At 48.6% G+C, this 19,805-nt stretch overlaps 7 protein-coding genes across 7 annotated transcripts; 3 read left to right on the top strand and 4 right to left on the bottom strand.

Moving 5' to 3' along the window:
* Positions 1 to 329: 329 nt before the first annotated feature.
* Positions 330 to 2,978, bottom strand: TrAtP1_003034 (uncharacterized protein; the record flags this gene model as incomplete). The annotated part of the gene is made up of 1 exon (XM_066111717.1): positions 330 to 2,978. The coding sequence occupies exon 1, from the start codon at positions 2,910 to 2,912 to the stop codon at positions 330 to 332; it is 2,583 nt and encodes an 860-aa protein (XP_065967796.1). The 5' UTR covers positions 2,913 to 2,978.
* A 2,091-nt stretch (positions 2,979 to 5,069) lies between these two features.
* TrAtP1_003033 (uncharacterized protein) lies at positions 5,070 to 5,707 on the top strand. Its single transcript, XM_066111716.1, has 2 exons — positions 5,070 to 5,398; positions 5,457 to 5,707. Exon 1 carries the CDS (start codon positions 5,129 to 5,131, stop codon positions 5,366 to 5,368), a length of 240 nt encoding a protein of 79 aa, XP_065967795.1. The 5' UTR covers positions 5,070 to 5,128; the 3' UTR covers positions 5,369 to 5,398; positions 5,457 to 5,707.
* A 1,204-nt stretch (positions 5,708 to 6,911) lies between these two features.
* TrAtP1_003032 (uncharacterized protein) lies at positions 6,912 to 8,937 on the top strand. Its single transcript, XM_014087343.2, has 2 exons — positions 6,912 to 7,368; positions 7,431 to 8,937. Exons 1-2 carry the CDS (start codon positions 7,157 to 7,159, stop codon positions 8,617 to 8,619), a joined length of 1,401 nt encoding a protein of 466 aa, XP_013942818.2. The 5' UTR covers positions 6,912 to 7,156; the 3' UTR covers positions 8,620 to 8,937.
* A 624-nt stretch (positions 8,938 to 9,561) lies between these two features.
* TrAtP1_003031 (uncharacterized protein) lies at positions 9,562 to 10,428 on the top strand (the record flags this gene model as incomplete). The annotated part of the gene is made up of 1 exon (XM_014087645.2): positions 9,562 to 10,428. The coding sequence occupies one exon, from the start codon at positions 9,562 to 9,564 to the stop codon at positions 10,426 to 10,428; it is 867 nt and encodes a 288-aa protein (XP_013943120.1).
* A 1,301-nt stretch (positions 10,429 to 11,729) lies between these two features.
* Positions 11,730 to 14,107, bottom strand: TrAtP1_003030 (uncharacterized protein). The gene has a single exon (XM_066111715.1). It carries the CDS (start codon positions 13,606 to 13,608, stop codon positions 11,800 to 11,802), a length of 1,809 nt encoding a protein of 602 aa, XP_065967794.1. The 5' UTR covers positions 13,609 to 14,107; the 3' UTR covers positions 11,730 to 11,799.
* Positions 14,108 to 16,339: 2,232 nt separating this feature from the next.
* Positions 16,340 to 18,060, bottom strand: TrAtP1_003029 (uncharacterized protein). The gene is made up of 2 exons (XM_014087644.2): positions 16,955 to 18,060; positions 16,340 to 16,880 (listed from the first exon to the last, which is right to left on the bottom strand). Exons 1-2 carry the CDS (start codon positions 17,572 to 17,574, stop codon positions 16,535 to 16,537), a joined length of 966 nt encoding a protein of 321 aa, XP_013943119.1. The 5' UTR covers positions 17,575 to 18,060; the 3' UTR covers positions 16,340 to 16,534.
* A 521-nt stretch (positions 18,061 to 18,581) lies between these two features.
* On the bottom strand, positions 18,582 to 19,505 carry TrAtP1_003028 (uncharacterized protein). Its single transcript, XM_014087643.2, has one exon. The coding sequence runs from the start codon at positions 19,356 to 19,358 to the stop codon at positions 18,708 to 18,710; it is 651 nt and encodes a 216-aa protein (XP_013943118.2). The 5' UTR covers positions 19,359 to 19,505; the 3' UTR covers positions 18,582 to 18,707.
* Between the last annotated feature and the right edge of the window lie 300 nt (positions 19,506 to 19,805).

Genomic DNA, 19,805 nt, shown 5'->3' with positions numbered 1-19,805 from the left:
AAAATGAACCTTGTGAGACTAGATGTAATTTCAATAAGCACCTATAGACACTACATGTATCTATAGCGAGCCCAGCATGGCGCCATGGGCATCAGTAGGTCACTAACGGGGCTGAGCCAACTTCTCTCGCCTTTGACAAAGATGACAAGAGGTAATGTAGTGCAGAGAGATACCAACGCACATCGCACAACATATAACTACTTACAAAGGCATACTAATAGTGATTAAAAAGAAAACCATACAAGATGAAGGGGGCACTCGCGTAACAACCACTGTTGTCTATAAATACAGAGTTTCACGCAAATCATATAAATCTAACTATTGTTATCCTAACTCTTCGCCGTCTTTCCGTTATCACCTAGTAGATGATGAATATCCATATTTCGATGTTTAATAGTAGCCCAAGATAGCGGTGTCCGGCCTTCATTATCTTTTGCTTTAATATTAGCTCCGTATTTAAGCAGCAGCCTAATAACTTCCGAATTCTGATAAACAATAATAACCCACGACAGCGGCGTCCGACCCTCATTGTCTTTTGCTTCAATATCGGCTCCGTATTGAAGCAGTAGCTTAATAGCTTCCGAATTCTCATAAATAGTAGTAGCCCGCAACAGCGGCGTCCGACCTTCATTATCTTTTGCTTCAATATTAGCTCCTTTTTCAAGCAGCAGGTTGGCGATTCTAACAGTCTTCGCTTCAAGAGCAAGTAATAATGGCGTCCAGCCATCATTATCTTGTGCCTCAGTATTAGCTCCTGCCTCCAACAGCAGCTTAATACCATCTTCCATTGGATACCCTATAGCAACAGCCCGCAACAGCGGCGTCCGACCTTTGTTACCTTTTGCTTCAATATCAGCTCCTTTTTCCAGCAGCAGCTCAACGATTCCGATAGAACGCTCTTCAATAGCAAGTAATAATGATGTTTGGCCCATATTATCTTTCGTGTCAATGTTAGCTCCTTTTTCCAACAGCAGCTTAATAGTTTCTTTATGCCTTCGCTTAGTAGCAAATAATAATAGCATCTGACCATTATCATCTTTCGCCTCGACATTGGCTCCCTTTTCAAGCAGCAACCTAAAGATATCCTCATTCCCATAACTAGAAGCTATTGATACTGGCGTCAGATCCCCGTAAGAGAAACTTTTGGAGTCCACTTCAACGCCTCTATCAATCAGCCACTCAGCAAAGCCTCTATGTCCACCTCTGGCGGCCCATCTGAGAAGTATCGGGCCATACTTGTTCTTTAAATCGACCTCTGCGCCCTTGTCCAGCAGCAGCTTGATGATGCTCTCTTGTTGATGTTTAGCAGCCCACAAAAATAACGGCAATCGATCATTTTTCCAGCCACAAGCATTGCGTACTTCCTCGATGACATCAGACAGGATTTCATCTTCGAGTGATGTAACACGACTGAGAACTTCCCAGACATCTGTGCCCTTTCTCATCTCCACTGTAACACCCGCGATCCTTTCTAGGAGCAACTTAACGATATTCTTATGACCTTTCTCAATGGCTAATATCAGTGGTGTATAACCATCTCCAATCTCCAGGTTGGTATCGGCACCTTGAGCAAGTAGCATTTTCACAACTACCTCATGGCCACAGCTTATTGCAAGAAATAACGCTGGCCAAGCACTCCGATTCCTCAAGTTGATGTCAATGTCCCTACGGGTCAACATCAACCACACATCGTCCTGATCACCTTGTTGTGCTGCGTGTAATAACGCTTCCGGCTGCAAGCGATTTATTAAAAATTCCAACACAACGTCATCATAGGGCTCATATGTCCTCATGGCATCAATTTCCCTTCTTGGCCTTCGTGTAGGTATCAGCCGACCTGTTTGGACACATGCCCTCCTCGTTAAATATTGCGAAGATCTAGTCTTTACTAAATCGAGTCGCTTAAGTTCTTCGCTCCGAACTCTTTGAAATGTTTCCATTGTCCCAGTGAGATCCGTAAGATAAATGGCGATTTGGTTGTTTGACCCATCGCGTTCTTTACAAAGAAGCAGCGCAAGGCCTAATTTCTGAGCCCCCATGCCGATGAGCCGGATGTCTAAGTGAACCCCTCTACTGCTTCTGGTCAAAGCGTTGTGAGAGTCATCAACATGGCTGACTTGGATAATGTTTCCGGAACCTTTGAATGCTGCTGGAGACGTAGCTAGTAATCCTCCACGATTATCAGAAGATTCCCATGCAAAAAGACTGTGATCATCCGAAACTCGCATAATCTCTTCCTGAAGTCTAATAAATGCTCGTTCCCCTTCTCCATATAGTAACGGCATATTAATTCCGAATATGCCTAACAAGCAATAAGCAAGGTCTTCCACTCTTTTTGTGCTTCTTTTTGCGGCCCATGACATTCTTTGTGCAATGCTGCATGTTTCTAAGTCATCATCGCCGGAGAGGATATCAACGGGGATACCAGTGCAGCTGGATATTTCCCTTTGTAAACCTTCTTTCGTCCCGAGACTTTTCCAATTTGCATCAAAGAACACAAGATCTGCAGGCGCAAGAAGCTCTTGCAAAGTCCATCCTCTAGTAAACCACTGGCTCTCCTCAAAAGGTGTTGATGGAACATCAGCAAGATAAGCGTAGCATATATGAGCCTTGAAATACCAAAGATACATAGAATTGATTGCCTCGGAAAGCTCTGAAGAACTTTCCTTATTGATGCAGCAGGTGTCAATCCAAATGTAATCGATTCCATTTCGCTTAGCCATGTCGCAAGATTGCTGTACTTTCTTAAATCCCTCTTTTGCCGTTGTACCTCTCTCCACATCTTGTAAGGTAAGCTCATCATTGCCCCATCTATGTGATAGGATGGCATATTTAGGAGTGCTAGTATCATCAAATTCTTCGATCTCGAGAGCGCCAGGCTCGGATATGAGCTTAGTCTTCAGCAAACGCATGATTTTGGATTGGTGCCAGTTGATTGTTGACTAAAAGCGTATGTGTGGTATAAAAATGCATCTAGGATCAAAGGCGGGGTCATTCTAGGCATCAAAACAAAGATTTCGTAGCAATAATCCTGCAGAAAGATGTTACGGAATTACAATCAGCCGAATAGCCAATTAGGTAGCATTACAGCCGATTCAAATACATATACCTATTTCAGCTTTCTCTTATTCTGTCAAGTTTCTCTCATTTTCAATCTATTACGGCTTGTTAGCGTGGTGAAGTATTTATATGTCAGCTGTATCCTTCTTACGATGGGGTCTATCGGGCTCAAGTGCTTTTAAAAAGATGGCATTTGAAGGGCTGTATCTGCCCTACGAGCTCATCGCTGCTTTATGCTCTACACGAGTGCGAGCGTACTCAAATATGAAAGACTACGGAGGAATTTAATCCCAAATGGATTAATTATTGTGTGGTCATTATTCGCCTTACATTAGGAAAACAAAGAACAATTTTTTGGAATTGTAGGTATTGTAATGAAACAATCTTAACATTGGTAGCGATATAGCGCAATAGACTGATTGAGAGTCTGTGCCAGCCGTTCTGTTGCCAGTATTGACAGATGTGGAGACGTAATAGGCATCTAAGATTGATGACTAGAATTATGGCGCTTCGTAACATACCAACTTATGCGAACTAAAGAAACTCATTGTTGGCTACCTACGCATTACGCCGATACTGGCCATGTTTTCCGATTTCCGAATTATCTACTATAGATAGAGGTACGCCGGGCAATTTTAACTCATGAGCTTAAGGAGCGATTGATGTGCGTCTGGGGCAAGACGAGTATCCTCATAGGGAGACGATAGTAGAAGTTGCATTCTCAACCTTTTGGCTAGTCTCGTTATATGGTACCCTATACTAAACGTTGACTTGGAAATTTCGGTATCTGACATCAACTTTTGCATTTGACAGGGTTGTTAGCCAGCAAGGACATCTAGGTGGCTCGACTCCCGGAGCGAGGACAAGGGCGCAGCTTGACCTTGAAGCCACAGTTTTGAGACAATATTTGTTCTTCAAGGACTATAATCTTCGGCCGACGCAGGTAGCAGAATGCAGGTGGTAAGATGCTGACTTCTCGTCAGGTATCGTCTGGGTACAGTTGTCTCAATTGGGAGTCAAGCTCTTTGTTTCGAATGATACCCATATGTAGACACAAAATATCCAAAATATTGACGTAATATTCATGTCACTGTTTATTTGCTATCAGCTTTTAACTGGTCCCTCTTCAGTGAGCGATGTGAGATGTTTCTCTTGTGATACATATATATCACGTATATGTTTACAGGTTCATTTCCTCTCTACGATAGATATAACTTTTTGTATTGGATAACTTGGCTACTATTGGCTTAAACAATCTTTGCTTCCTGGAAAGACGACGACGGACCGAGTGGTAAAACAGGCCATTAGGTTTTACATTCCCAGTCAGCAAATTATTCATCGAGTGCTCGCCTTTGTCATGATAATTACGAAAGCGAATAACTGGCGGCTCTTCCTTCGGCAGTTCCTTCGGTGAGCCGGTTTAAGGTTGGTTGAGAAACAGTCCGCTATTCCTTCGGCCGTTCCTTCGGACTGCTGTGTAGCCTACATGCATTTGACCAGGATTGCTAGTCTCAACACGGCGTGTTGACAGGAAACTAATAGGGCTTTCTGAGGTGTCAAGTTCATGACTATATATATATATCGCATTTCTAGACAACACTCATTGTAAGGGGAACAAGCTGACATAACGAAATAGCAGAAAGTAAAAGAGTGCACATGAGATTCGCACAGTTTTGGACTGTCAATACTATTCCGTCGCTGCGACGCAGGATTGCTGACATCTAAGACAAGTTTCAATGAGAAGGTAGATCTCTTCCTCACCTGTGTTATTTAGTACTACTGTTCCACCACGTAATTACTTTTTATGAAACAAATGTAATATATTTTTCGGACTGCTGTATGCACAGTCTCGGAGCAATGGTATACGACTTGTCATTTTATATGGTAATAACATGTTCCGTAATTGGATGTTCTTGATGATAGCGTTCTGGGAACGAAGATAGGAGAGAGGGCAGACATGTATAAAGAGAGATGAATCCCCCAGCATCCAACAGCTCAACCCACCATCTTCTCATCTACAATTACTTACTACCTCATTCCAAGAGAATCATTTTGACCTTGACTCACCATGAAATTCTTACCTGTCATTGCCTTTATCTCCCTTGTTGCGCCTTCAACCGCGACCTGGTGCTTCTCAAACGCCAATACTTGCCCCAAGGAATCATACAAGGGCCAGGCGACCTCGAAGTGCTGCGACAAGATTGGAGTACACAACCATGACCGTGGCTGCTGGGTTGAAGGCAACCTTTGGGAGCAGTTCCGGGATTGCTGCACACACGACTGGGGCTGCAGCGGTGTCACTGATTAAGTACTAAAGATTCTTGATCGTTAAATCCAGGTCAGTCCTTGGAAATATTGCTCAATATTCGCTTACACTAATGCTAAGTATTGTAAAGAGTGTCATTTCCTTGAGGATATCCAATTTTCCGCTTCTTGACTCCTTAAAAGAGGCAGAGTAGCTCAGAGGTAGCACAAGTTCCAGTATCTCTGTGTATGGGTGGATTTAGGAGGCTGTCATGGATGGTTGATCCCCTCGGTCATTGTATGGGTTTTACTACAAGATTCTGTCCTTACCGATGTCACTCTGGCCACTGAGGAGGAATGTCAGAATATCTGGCATGTTGAATAAACAGCACTTATTGCCACATCTATTTTGGACCGCGCTCGCTTGTGATTGCTAAAATGCCAGTAGTACAGCCAATCTGTCTTGTGGTTACCTCCTCCACCACTTGATAGGGTGATCTTCGGATCTGGGTAAGCACAGGCTACTGGAGTAACAACTTCTTTAAAAACAGCGTGCTGTACTTGCAAGCCCTAGAGTATATTGGCAGATAGACGCTGAAATTGAACGGTGCAACAGTTGATCTGCGGAATCCTGGAGAAGGTGGCAAGTTTAAAGTCTGTCTCCGCAGCCTGGCTCGGCAACATTGTTGCATTGGACGGCACACCATCCCCTTTTGTTGTGCCATCAAAGGATCAAGGAGTGGATTGATGCTACTCGTCGATAATATCTGCTCTCGCCAGAGAAATGGATGATGCCACTGTGTGACGGATATTCATGAATCTTACTGAGCTCACTAAATAACTCACCCAGCATGTATAGTGATCGCCTCCCTTGTGGGATAATCGCATCATTTTCTATTGGCGTCTCTTTATTTAAGAGTCATGTATAAATGGCATCTCCATAGGTGTTGACTCCTCTTACTAATCTGCGCGCGTTTACTTATTGAGGCTAAGGCGAGATCTATCCAAGTTTAAAGGCGGTAGATCGGCAATTGGCTACCGCGCCATCTATTACATTCATCTATCTCCATGTAGATGAGACGGAGCTATTATTTACTAGATCGCTCGGGTTTAATGCCGCCGAAACATTAGTTGGCCGCGCCAGATCATGGGCTTGATTGTGGGGTTTTGCGTATGGCATAGGGACGATGCTACTAATTCCTAGCTTAATTGCTACATCGTGGCTGGGATAGCTAAAAGAGTGGAGGAGACATTGCCGTGACACATAACGGAGTAAATCCGAGCGAGCTGCTAACAAATCATGCTACAATCTTTTGTCGCAGCTGTGTCACTTGCCGATGGCAGTGCAAAATGAGTCAATCTAGTTCTAGTCGCCCCATTTTTAGGATTCGCATGTAACTGGCGGAGCGAATCACCAAGTAACCTTATCGTTCCTCAGAGAAAAACCCCGACTTTTCGCAGCGTAAAGACGGGGCGATGCTAGGCAAATGGGCGGGTTGTGACAATGCGGGAGCATCACCGCTAAGCTTTCATGGGGCTCCAAGCTTGAGACTTCAAGTATACGTATATAGCTAATCGTTCACTCTTCTCAGTAATAATTGAAAATTGCCAATTCTGTGCTACTTGAGTACAATACACTTGTCTTATCTCTGTACTACACTTTCAAGTAAAGCCGGCAAGCCGACGAGCCGATCAACCCTCATGGATCTTTTCAACTCCCCCCGCCTTCTCGTCCCACGTAGAGGAGCTCATCAAGAAGTATCACGTCCCTGGTCTCGCCATAGCTGTTGTACACAAGGATGTCACTGCTTCCAAGGCTTTTGGCGTGGCGTCGTTTGATCCGCCAAGGCCAATGACCACGGACACCCTCTTGGACATTGCTTCCGCTTCCAAGTCTCTCACGGCGGCCTCTGTTGCCCTGTTGGTTGCCGATGATAAGTATCCCGAGGTCACCTATGAGGCTGAAATGGCCAAATTGCTGCCCGGTGAATTTGTCATGCCGGGCCAGGGCTATGAGGGCGTAACTGTTGAGGACATTCTTAGTCACAGAAGTGGAATGGCACCGTCAGTAGATTCTGGCTCTTTGTTTAACTTGTCAAATATAATGCTAAAATAAACAATTGCAGCAACGATAATTGTTATTTAGGCCCCCGGGCTAAACACACCGATGATGCACAATCCATTACACGCAATCTGCGAAACTTGTCGACTGCTGCCCCGATTCGGACAAAGTTTATGTACTGCAATATGATGTTCTCTGCTGCATCTTATTTAGTGGAGAAGAAAGCTGCAATCAACTTTGCTGATTTCCTCGAGGATCGTTTCTTCAAGCCGCTGGATATGACTTCGACCAATCTCCAACCCGAGCGAGCGCGTGCCAAGGGCCTTGGAGATCGCATCAGTCCTGGGCACTGGTGGGATAAAAAGGCCAAGAAGTACAACGAGTTTGCCATTCCGGATGCTCCCGAAGGCCAAGGCGCTGGCTCAATCATTACAAGCGTCAACGACTATATCAAGTACGTCAGGGCTCTGATGAACCAGGAGGAGCCATTTACAGAGGACATTTACAAGGGACTCATAAAGGGGCGGCAAATCGTAGACTTGGACAGCGAAAAGCTAAGCCCCTTTACATCGCCGTTGCTGTATGCGGCTGGATGGGAGACGCACCATTATCGCGGACACCTGGTTGTTGCCCACGATGGATGCATCGCCGGCTCGTCTAGCATTCATTTCTTCATACCTGATTTCAAGTTTGGAGGCGCCATCTTTGGAAATTCTGACGACGCGGGTTATCTTGGAGATGTCTTGCTCCAGGAGTTTCTGGATGAGTTGATAGGCCTGCATCAAGACCAAAGGCTCAACTGGGACAAGGTCTTGTATGAAAAGTACACGGACAAAAAATACGACGAATACGGCACAAACGACAATGAGGACGCAGAGGATGAAGAAAAGGCAGCGGAGGAGGAGCGCCAAAAGCTCTGCCCCGGGATCAAGGAGCCGGAGCCGCAGAAGATGCCTCTGAGAGCTTACACGGGCGAGTACTGGAATCCTGGCTGGCGCGGCCTGGTAGTTGAGATTAAGGACGGACAGCTCTTCATTGATTGTTCGGATCGGTCGTATGTGTTTACGCTGCAGCTGCGCCACGTCTGCGAGCAAACAAAGTACATTGCTATAGAGAGGGAAGTGGTGGGGGGGCTTGCTATAGTGCTGAGAGCGGAATTCAGATTTGACAACGGCACTGCGGTCAGACTGGGAGTGTCGTTTGAGGAGAAGCTGGACGACTATATCTGGTTTGATCGGGTACAGGAGAAGTGAGGCTTTTTGAGCCCGGTCAGCCCCTATACTTGCGCCTTTTTGTAAGATTTGACAAATAGGATTGGATAGAATAAGAGACAGCTGTGACGAGCGATAGCCGCGGCAATAGTATTATGTACGGTTACGGCTAGTAAGAGAGTTGAAAAGGTTGAGGATCGGTTGAGACAAGGTGGCTCACCGGCTCATCTTAGCGTGATGGGCGCTACGTACAAGGCTTCGATATGAGCGACAAGGGCGGATTTGTACCAGGTATTGACTCGAATCCTTCGTCGAAAGGAGTCGGCTCTGAGCGTTTGTTCCGGCAAAAGCAATGGGGAGTTTTTGTTCTGTTTTTCAAATCAGCAGTTGATATACAGCACAGCAGCTTCTTGTGCTTTCTCTGCTTCTCTATTTGCATCTCTTTACATCTCAACAATCAGCCTAAATAGTACACAAGCAGATCTGTGGATTGTCGCCGCTTATTCGCGGATCCGTGCTAGGCCCGAATCTGCACCACAGAGATTGCAAGCAGCATCTCCAGATAGCCGATTGCAGCAGTGGGGATGCCAGAAGCTTGCCGGGCTCTGCCTTCCAGGGCATCGGGAGCGCTGTGGCCCCCAGTCTCGGCGCATCGGCTAGCAGATAAAGCGCCGCGGGCATTGCCAGCCCCTCACCTCCAACTTTTCCCATCTCCAGATACAGCGCCGTCATTTCTGACAGAATTGCGCCCTCAGAATCAGGCTCAGGAGCGTGGCCTCAGTCAGTAATTTCCGCGGGCAGCAGAAAACACCTCACCGCCAGGGCCAGCAGCAGCAGCAGCAGCTCCTCCGCGCCATCACTATCCATCACTATCTGCCACTATCTATCTGGGCGTCACGCACTCGCTCAACCCGCGGCATAATCATCCGACCCCCTGCCCTCAGTCGTCTGTCGTCTCGCCACCTTTCCTTTCCAGCAGACGCGATGCTGCCGAGTCGAATTGGAGGCCAGCCCCTGCGCATGGCCGCGTCCCGACCCCGGGTTGGTCACCGGCCGTCGTCGCTGACCAGCTCGCCGGCGCGCTCAAATACTGGCGGAAGCCGCTCGGTTTCGTCCTCTTCATCCGCCAATCCTTCTGGCACCGCAAAAGTCAAAGTTGCTCCTCCTCGTTTGCCCGGCATGTCTGAAGACGACCACGATGTCGAGAAGTACCTGCGCGAGAACCACCAGCGCCTCTTTGAGAACAACAAGAAATGGGCCGCCGACCGGCTGCAGCAAGACCCCGACTTCTTTTCTCGCCTGGCTGCCGGCCAGTCGCCCGAGTATCTCTGGGTGGGATGCAGTGACTCTCGCATCCCCGCCGAGCAAATCACTGGCCTAGAGGCCGGCGAGGCCTTTGTCCACCGAAACATCGCCAACATGGTCATCAGCACCGACCTCAACGTCATGAGCGTCATCAACTATGCTGTCAACCACCTCAAGGTCAAGCACATTGTAGTCTGCGGCCACTACGGCTGCGGTGGTGTCAAGGCCGCCATGACGCCCAAGGACATGGGCCTGCTCAACCCCTGGCTGCGAAACATTCGCGATGTCTACAGAATCTACGAAAAGGAGCTGGATACCATCACCGATGATCACCAGCGGTACAACCGCCTGGTCGAGCTCAACGTCATCGAGCAGTGCCGTAACATCCTCAAGACTGCAGATGTGCAGCACTCGTTTGAAACGAACCGATTCCCCATCATTCACGGCTGGGTCTTCAACTTTGAGGACGGCTCTATCAAGGATTTGCAGGTCGACATGAAGCAGATGCTGGGTAACATCCAGAAGATTTACAACTTGACCGATTAATACAATTTTCATCATTATTGTCACCTCTCTATTGTATCCGTCTCTTTTACATGTTTTGTGTTCTTGTATAATAACTATTGATGGCTTGGACATCCCTGCAGATGTCAGGAAGGAATGATATTATTTTTCTACTGATTCCCTATTCGCTCGTGACAATAATGACGCAACAGGAACAATCGTGTCAGGGGCAACTTTGTCTTGAGTATAGAGAGTCATTTGCCCTGTCCACCTGCGCATCCCTCTAGACAAGCCCTGCTTTCCTGATGCGGCCAACTTCTTGGTAATGCCCGCACTGTAAGTGCTCGGCTGCCCCGCGCTCGCTTCCCACATGGACCGGGGTGTCGTCCCCATCGAAAGATACCTTGTCCAGGCATCTACCATGACCTACCGCCTTTTGCTGCTTCCATGGTTGCCGGATCTAGACGACCATCACATGTGTCTGGTAACAGGGGTGATTGGCTTGGTGACCTTCTGCCCCCCTTCCAGAAATAGGCGTGTAAGTGATGCGCCAGTGCGCGATTGTGGTATCATTTGCTTCATTACTAGACTATATGGGCTGGGATCTAAATGAGTCTGGTGCTGACCCGATGCTGTCATCAGGCTATAAGTCGTGCGTATGGAACGTTTGCCATCGAATTTCGTCTGTTTTCAGGCTCAGCCTCAGCTCAACTCCGAAATCATGGCCACCAATGCAAAATAAATCCCTCTCTGAAAATCCAGCGTATTCCTTCTAAAATATCTCATGCTCTGATAATCTCTCCCCCCCTGAAATGACTCGATATCATGATGCTATATATGGAAATGAAATTGTTGACAGAAAAATCGGACCACAAACCTCCTTATACATCTGCTGAGCGACTTTGTGTATTCGTCCGCGTATTGCTCTCCACCGTCTCCTTCTTCGAGAAGGACACCCATGTCTTGAAACTCGACAGCGAAAACGTCCTCTTGAATCTCGGCTCGCCATCTTCCGGACCCCCCTGCCCCCAGGGGCCCCTCTGCACGGCTCGATCTTCCAGAAGCCGGAACCTCCGCTTGGCCAGCTTCCACAGCTCGACGCCGGTAACAAAGATCAAGGTGAAGCCCACGGAGAGCGCCCACTCCCAGGAGATGCCCGTGTGCTTGAAGAACCGTGTGTTGAGGAATGGGATGTAGACAACGGGGAAGACGGACAGGCTGCCGATGATGACGGACCAGAAGAGAAACCTGTTGCTGTAGACGTCCTTGAAGAAGGGGAAGAAGCTGTCGTCGGTAGGGTTTAGGCGAAACATGGATCGGCGCAGGCTCTTGAACTCCCATGCCGCGATAAGGATGAGCCAGGTCAGCTCCGCAAAAGTCGCGGCGCGGGCTCGGAACACCGGGATGCAGGCATCAGAGAAGTTTGTGTTGCAGTCCATGCCGAGGTTGCCGTCGTTTGCGCCGTAGATTATAATGCAGAACGTGCAGAGCGTGCACGCACCCATCAGGACGCCGTAGACAATCATGTCGACAATGATTTGGTTCGTAAAGACGCCGCGGCGCTTGTCCTGCGGCGGCTTGCGCATCACCTCCTGAGCGGCTGGTTCCCGGCCAAGGCCGAATGCCGGGAACGACGAGGTGACCATGTTGATCCAGATGATCTGTAAGGGGGGAGACGGGGAAGACGGAGAAGCCCATGTCGTCGACAAAGGCGAGGCCTGCGACGAGGAGGAGGACTTCGCCGACGTTGGAGACGAGAAGATGCAGCACGAACTTTTGGATATTGTCAAACATGCGGCGGCCTTCGCGGATGGCGGCCACGATGGAGTTGAACTTGTCGTCTGTCAACACAATCTTGGCCGCCGATTTGGCAACGTCGGAACCAGAGCCCATGGCAATACCGACATCAGCGCGAGACAGGGACGGCGCATCGTTGACGCCATCGCCAGTCATGGCCATGAAGGCACCACGACGGCGTAACGCCTCGATCATGCGTGTCTTGGTATCTGGAGCGCAGCGGGCAATAACAAGCGGAAGTTCTTCCAGCGCATCAATCTCTTCGTCCGTCATCTTATCAAAGTCGGTTGCCTTGACCACGATGGATTGCGCAACACTCTCGGGCAGAATGCCAAGGTTTCTGGGAATGATTCCCGTCTCTCTAGCAATAGACTTTGCAGTCTCGGGATGGTCGCCAGTGAGCATGTGCACTTTGATGCCGGCATTGGAGCACTCTGCAATGGAGGCCTTTGTCTCCCGGCGGGGAGGGTCGTAGATGCCGGCGAGTCCGACAAGGACGAGGTTCTGTTCAACTGCAGACCGTAGTTTTTCGTCCTCTTCAGCAGAGCTTGAGCTGGACTGCTTGGATGTAAATCGGCCTTGCCATGGACGATATGCGACGGCAAGGACTCGCTGGCCCTGCGAAGCGAGAGCGTTCATTTCCTGTAGGACAGACTCCTTTAGCTCTTCGCTGATGGGCTGCTGGCCTTCGCCAATGCCAACAAAGGCGCATAGATCAAGCACACGCTCCACTGCGCCCTTGGTAAAGACGAAGCTGTTTTGAGCGTCAAAGATTGAGTTTTGCTCATCTTCGGGAGCATTGTAAATGACAGACATGCGCTTGATAGAGCTGTCGAATGGAAACTCGGCAACTTGCTTCCAACCTTGGCCTTCAAGACTCTTTTTGCCGTGGCTGAAGCGATGCGCAAAGACTTGTAGCGCAATCTCAGTTGGCTCTCCCGTAGTCTGCCACTTCTCTTCATCTTTATCATACCTAACAGTGGCGAGGTTGCAGAGCGCAGAAGAAAGCAGAAATGTGCGGAGCTGATCCGTCATCTTTGCCTCTGGTTCAGGAACCCGAGGCTGTTTAGCCGCCGACGAAGAGTTGAGCTTCTCGTCTGGGACGTCAAACTTGAGCACGGCGGCGCTTCGCTCATTGTCGTAGTCGCGCGGTTTCTCATTGATAGGCTCTAGCGGCGGTGTATTCTCGCCTTTGCCTTGAGAGTAGACCACGCGTCCCTTTGTAGGGTCATTTGGGTTCTGAGAGTCGTGGACAGTGTAGACGTGCGACGATGGGATCCATGCTTGACGGACAATCATGGCGCCTTCAGTCAACGTTCCTGTTTTGTCTGAGCAGATGTTTGTGACGCCGCCGAGAGCTTCGAGGGCGGAGAGATCTCTAACAAGAACGTTGTTTTTGCTCATGACGCTTACAGCAACGACCATGGTTAATGTCAATACACTGAGAAAAGAGTTAGTTAAAAAGTACAAAGGTATGAGGTAGATGGAGCATACGCAACAAGAGATTCCGGAATAATTGCAATACCCAATGAAGTCGCATAAATGATAACCTCATGCCGCATATTGAAGCCGTTGACGCCAAAGACTATAATCGCGAGGATTACAGCACAGCCAAAAAGCACATATGCCAAAGCCGACAACTTCCTCTGCAAAGGCGTGCCAACCGTCAAGCCAAGAAACTTGCCCACAAAGTCGTAGATGCGCTTCGTGAGACCAACGACGGGCTGTTTCTTGCCATATTTGCGCCAGTTCATCGAGCGGCCAGCCTTGCGGCTCTTCTTTGCGGTCGAAGCGGCGATTTTGCCCACCTCGGTGGACATGCCTGTGGCAACGACGATGCCGCGGCCACGGCCCTTTTGGACAATAGTTGTAGCGTATGCCATGTTGGTGCGGTCGCCGATGCCAACTTCGCCTTCGGATGTGGCTACGGCGTCGGATTCATGAGCAGAAATGTTGTTGTCGGTAGTCTTCTCAACGGGAATGGATTCGCCGGTGAGTTGGCCTTCTTCACAGGCCAAGTTCATGGCCTCGAAGAGACGAAGATCTGCTGGGACGGTGTCGCCCATTTTGAGCAGAATGATATCTCCAGGCACAACTTCAGAACTGTTTTGTCTAGGTCAACACATGGGTGTGTAAAGTAGATGCTCTGCTTTGGGAGACACTTACTTGGGAATGACTTGAGTATTGCCGTCGCGGAGAACCATGGCGCTGGGAGAGGACAGGGCACGGAGAGCATCCATGCGCTTCTCGGCGCGATACTCTTGCCAGAAGCCTATGGTGACATTGAGAAAGATGACAAATGCAAGGACTCCTCCTTCAATGTAATCTTGGATGCCAAAGCTGAGGGCCATGGCAAAAACGAGAACCTAGTTGAATAGTTGGTCAGGTTACACAAGTATGTAGCATAAAGGAAGAGAAGGAAGTGTCTTACAATGATCATGGCATTGAAGATTTGCTTAGCAAGAATACTATACCATGGTATAGTCTCACCGATGTCGAGTTCATTCTTGGGATATCTCGACTGCAGGCCTGGGACCTGCTCCGAGGTGAGTCCCTTATCGACATTGGTTCCGAGAGCCTCCTCTGTCTCCTTGACGGTGAGTAAGAAGGGGTGCTTTGGGAACTCAGCCATCAGGGCTGTGGGCTATTGTATAGTGAATGAGAGATGGCAATGAGGCCGAACATGGATGGAAATGACAAGGTAAAAAGCGTTAGTGGGCACTGTCACCTGTGTACATCTGATATGATGAATGATTATCAAAAGAACATGAAATGTTATTCCAATATGCGGGGTGCGGGGTGGTATAAGTACTCATCATGTCAGGAAGATACCTTGGCTTGATTGGTGATGTACCATGGGCACAAAGTATCGGCCTCTTGAGGCGAATACATACGCCTTCGTGGGATGCATGTTATCGACGGCGGGTCTCTTTGGCAGCTAGTGCGTGCTTGGCGCTGGTAAATGAGAAGAGGCTTGGGATGGGGATGCTTTGGCCGGCATAATGGTGGAGTGTGGCTTATTATACAGGTGTTTTCATCTTATAATTTCCTCCATCCATAGCCATCGTGATTCCCGTTCTCTGCCATGCCGTATTAAGCTTTGAGGTCTCGTCTTGTACCACTACAGCATGCGGTGTCTCAGATCATTCAAAGCATAATCAACTCTGGACATGTTGCACTATTCATGCCCCCGATGATGCATCGCACTTTCCAGGCCTCTCTTCCAAGAAACAGCCAAGAAGCTCCATTATCCACTCCTATCTTGGCAACGCGCGTTCCCCAGAATTTGGTCGAGTATGTATCATGATCAGAGTTTACAGACAAGAGAACAAGAATGACGAAAGTCACACCATTGATCTTGGCCATCATTCCGCCAAGATCTGGTTATCAAGTGCAGGTGGTGTATTAGAGTTATGTCGCCTAAGCTTATTCTGCGACCAACCAATGGCGATCCTCACCAGAGGTGGGGGAGGCTTGCCAAGCCATCTTGCTATGCCGTACTCACTTTGCTGCATCTTGGCAATGGGATTCATAGTGGCGAATATGGTTCTTCTTTCTGGAAGAGATATGGAAGCGCGAGTAGCCAAGATATCTCCATTGGTCCAGCGTGAGTGAGCCAAGGCTCTAAGACATGTATGTGAGTGGTGATGAAATAATAGCAAATGACTAGTGCGCCTGAGTGACTGTCGTTCTACGGCTTGGTGGATGAGCAAGTAACCACAAGCAGCTAGTAGTGCCGAGACTACAAGAAGATGGCGGCGACGAACGTTTACCGGAGCGCTAGTAGCTTGAGGAGGTTTGTCTACTTGAGGTCTTAATTACCACGGCCGGGAGAGTGGCAAAAACCGGGCTTGGGATTCTCGGCGTCACGTTGCTGCGCCACCCGGATGCGTTTGATGTCGGGGGAGGATGGGGCCGAGTTGATCGGAGATGCATGAATCGCTGGGATTGATAACGAGATGGGCGATGGAGACTTGTATCAAGGAAAGCTACCTCCTCTTGTAGTATGAAGTATCGCCGATTTGAATATGCATGTTGGGCTGGGTTATCTCTACACGGATGTGGATAGATGCTTAAGCCTCCAAAGACGTGGAGAGCCGAACATCATTCAAGAATAAAACCCATTGTAGAGTCATCATAGGAGACGAAGCGAAACAGCCAAGTTTGTATTTTCTAAAAGCAAACAACTACCAATCTATTTTCATGTATCGGTCTATATATATGTGTACAATATAGCGCTGTCGTATCTCCCAGATTCCATTAATTAATTATGTCCATCAACGCTCGCAAAATAGCAGACCGATTACGTCTATATATCGTCACACTCATTGCTCAATCACCCAAATCATATTCACAACAATCCGCTAATGCATGCCGTCAGTAAACCTACTCCTCCAATTATCCAACTAGACATTACTCCAGCCGATAAGGATGCCGAGCTTGTGGGTTTAACATTCGTCTCGGAGAAACCAAGGTACCAGGCTCCAATGTCCGTCAGCTTTCCAGCATTGTTTAGAAACGGTACGTTGGGCCCGACGTTGGAGACTTTGGAGCGAAAGGCGCCGAAATAGGTATACCGCGCAATGTAATCCAACTTGTCAAAGTAATCGACCGTCTGGTTGAAATATTCCTGTGTTGTCTGCAGGTCTTGGTTCGCAAACGCGTACTCGGTCACCCAGATATCGGTATCGGGCCATCTATCAGTCATTGTGTCAGCATCACTTTATAACATTGGCTGTAACCGTTCTACCCGTCTGAAAAGAAGACTTACGTCGCTCTCCTCTCTCCAATAAGCGATGCCAGGCCTGCAAAGTTATCGTACCAATGCACAGGCAAGAAATCAAAAGTGCAGTTCTTCTTCTGATTATCCGTACTAACAAGCGTAGAACAATTCGACAGGAACTGCTTCAGCCACGGCAAGCTATCAGGTCCTCCCGTACACGCCGGCAGACCAAGCTTGATGCCCATCTTGCCCAGAGGCTCGAAGTTGGCGACCCAGGCCTTTGCAGCGTCTGCGGGATTGATGCCGCTTCCGCCAGTGCTGGTTGAGCCATCTGGCTCGTTAAAGCCCAGGACATGCGAGATGTTGGTGCCCTGGCTGATGAGCGCCTTGACTTGGTTCAAGAAAGCTGTGTCGCTGAGGTTGCTCGACACACCCCACATCATGGGCACAAACTCGAATTGTTGCTGCGAAAGAGACTTGTTATAAGCCGCCGAGGGCTCCGACTGGTAATTGTAGTACCATGTTAAATCGCTGCCAGACTGCACCCAGATCTGGTCGTCTGTGGGATGAGCCGTACTGGGCACGTAAACGAGACCGCGTTTATCAGAGGTCGAGGCGCTCGCAAAGCCTGCAAGCAGGAAGAGCCCAAGAAGAGCGAAGCTGATCATGATCTTCTTTTCCCCTCTTCCTAAGCAGAGAGCAGGGGTCTGTTAAGATGGGTGATGACGTGGGGCGGGGAATCTGGGATTGACGATGAAGCAGCGATGAATTGAGTCCAATTTAGATCATCTAAAGAACTCAATCTTCTTTGCTGGCTGTCGGAAGCACGCGATAAAAGCAAGGCAACTCTCTCGTGGTAAGATACACGCGCAATGCGATTCTATCTGTGGACTCTTCTATGCTGTCTAAATCGAGGGAATCGCGCGACAATGGTTGAAGCAGCCGACAGGTTTCGAATTCGACGCAACAAAACGACCAGAATAAACGCAAAAGAAGACGTAGAAAGCGAAAGAAACAAGAGAATAAAAAATATGGAAAGAAACAAGATAAATCAAAGGTCAGGAAAGAAAAGAAAACAAAAACAGGCTTGAGCTGCAAGACGTAAACACACGTCTCTCAGCTTCAGGGCGCAGCTGAACACTATTCAGAGCTATACCCAACTTTGCCGCCGGCTCGCTCGATCCGCCGACACGGGAAGCAGGATTTTTTTTCTAAAAAAGATGACATGGCGCCAACCAATCCGCTCCCAATCGCCAGGGGTCTGGCGAGACGCCCGTCCAATAACACAGCAGTGGCTAATCTCAAGGGCGCTTGGCGTGCAGAAAAGGGCCAGTTGCCATCGCTAACAGATGCTACGGGCGAGTTGAGATGCTACAAAGTTAGAATTGGCGCTTGTGCCTGTCAGAATATGGCGTTGCGGGTGTTAGTGCCTTGCATGGGTCTCTGTGTGTTTGTGCTTCGGCACCACGCCAAGCTTCGTATTATGCACAGCGGCGCACGAGCAATCAATAATTCAGCAGGCCCGGGACATTCGATAAGGCTTTGTTTAGTCTCGGCCAATAGAGGCGTCGGAAGGGCGGCGTGCGTTGCAACCATTGCGGTGGCACCAGCAGCTGAGCTGAGCTGAGCCCACTTACACGCATCTTCACTTAGTCATCCGCCAGCATCGAGAGTCGCTCAATAACGTTTATTTTCGCCTTCTCTAGATATTCATATGCTCTCTAGATAAACTTGGCATCGGATGGAAGAAGCTAATAAAGTCGCCAAGTTCTGTGCCTTGCCATGTCCATAGTTTATGCAGTTATAGTGCATTCACCCAGTTCACTGCTTCCTGAGGCTCCAGTCTCTTTGTCCAATCTGCTTCCGCATAAATGTTCTTAACAACGCCCTGCTGGTCGACCAACAACGTAGTCGGAACTACCATGTCGTTCGAATCGTTGCCATGGCGCTTGTGAAGATCAGCCCCCATGCCAGTCGAAAGATCCACCAAATCCTCTGGCTGCTCCCAGGTAATGTTCAACTTTCGGGCAAGTTGAAGGCCATCGTCAGTCAACACGGGGAACTGAAGTTTATTCTTTTCCGCGGTAGAAAGTGAAGAATCAGGCTGTTCCGGCGTAATCGCCACCAGAGTAACTCCGCGTGCCTTGAAGTCTTCCAGGCGCTGCTGGTAAGCCCTCAATGTGAGGTTACAATAGGGGCACCAGCCGCCACGGTAGAAAACAATGAGAAGCGGCCCCTTGGCCAGGAGGTCAACACTGTTAACGGACACTCCACTAGCATTGGAGAGGGTAAATTCGGGGAGTTTTTGGCCAGGCTGGATTGTAGATTTGACGTCAAATTCTTTCTCGACGTTGGCCTTGGCTTCAGAGATGATTTTAAAAGCGGGCTCAGGAATGTTTTCCTGAAGAGAAGTGGCGGTTGCTTGAAGGCTAGCGTTGAGTGAAGTAGCCATTGTGGAAGAGATTGATGGTTCTAATATTTTGAAAAGCTGGGAAAATGACTTGTACAATTCAACTGAGTTACAGATCCAAGAGTAAACTGATTTGCTCTGCTGGATTTTCCAACACGTCCAAGACGCTGGCTTTTAAATGCCATTTTGAGCACATTATGCAGCATTATCAATCCAATGGATTCAATAATCTATTCTATAGAGTCGGTTAGCAATCCAGAACATGCGCCCCGTGTAAGTAATTTCTCAGATGGTCCCGCCCAATGGCCTGTTGCAGTTTCAGAACCACGAGTCAAGTTCATCCAGCAACTGCCCCAGCAACTGCCTCGTTGACCTGCATCAGCAACTTCCCTCTCCGGTAACTACTATGGGTAATCACTCAATCTTGCATCTCCGGCTTATAGAGACGGCCGAATCAGAGCGAATCAAAATGCAGGCTAGGTTCCGCGG

The sequence above is a fragment of the Trichoderma atroviride genome, chromosome 2, assembly GCF_020647795.1.
Source record: "Trichoderma atroviride chromosome 2, complete sequence".
Lineage (NCBI taxonomy): Eukaryota > Fungi > Ascomycota > Sordariomycetes > Hypocreales > Hypocreaceae > Trichoderma > Trichoderma atroviride.
This window is presented reverse-complemented; position numbering and strand designations above follow the sequence as displayed.

What these genes read in the sequence shown, in the direction of transcription:
- TrAtP1_003033 (XM_066111716.1), top strand. Translation starts at nt 5,129, where the DNA reads ATGAAATTCTTACCTGTCATTGCCTTTATCTCCCTTGTTGCGCCTTCA.
- TrAtP1_003028 (XM_014087643.2), bottom strand. Translation starts at nt 19,358, where the DNA reads ATGGCTACTTCACTCAACGCTAGCCTTCAAGCAACCGCCACTTCTCTT.
- TrAtP1_003032 (XM_014087343.2), top strand. Translation starts at nt 7,157, where the DNA reads ATGACCACGGACACCCTCTTGGACATTGCTTCCGCTTCCAAGTCTCTC. An exon ending in CACAGAAGTGGAATGGCACC is followed by an intron (nt 7,369 to 7,430) that starts GTCAGTAGATTC and finishes AAACAATTGCAG; the next exon opens with CAACGATAATTGTTATTTAG.
- TrAtP1_003029 (XM_014087644.2), bottom strand. Translation starts at nt 17,574, where the DNA reads ATGATCAGCTTCGCTCTTCTTGGGCTCTTCCTGCTTGCAGGCTTTGCG. An exon ending in ATTGGAGAGAGGAGAGCGAC is followed by an intron (nt 16,881 to 16,954) that starts GTAAGTCTTCTT and finishes AATGACTGATAG; the next exon opens with ATGGCCCGATACCGATATCT.
- TrAtP1_003030 (XM_066111715.1), bottom strand. Translation starts at nt 13,608, where the DNA reads ATGGTCGTTGCTGTAAGCGTCATGAGCAAAAACAACGTTCTTGTTAGA.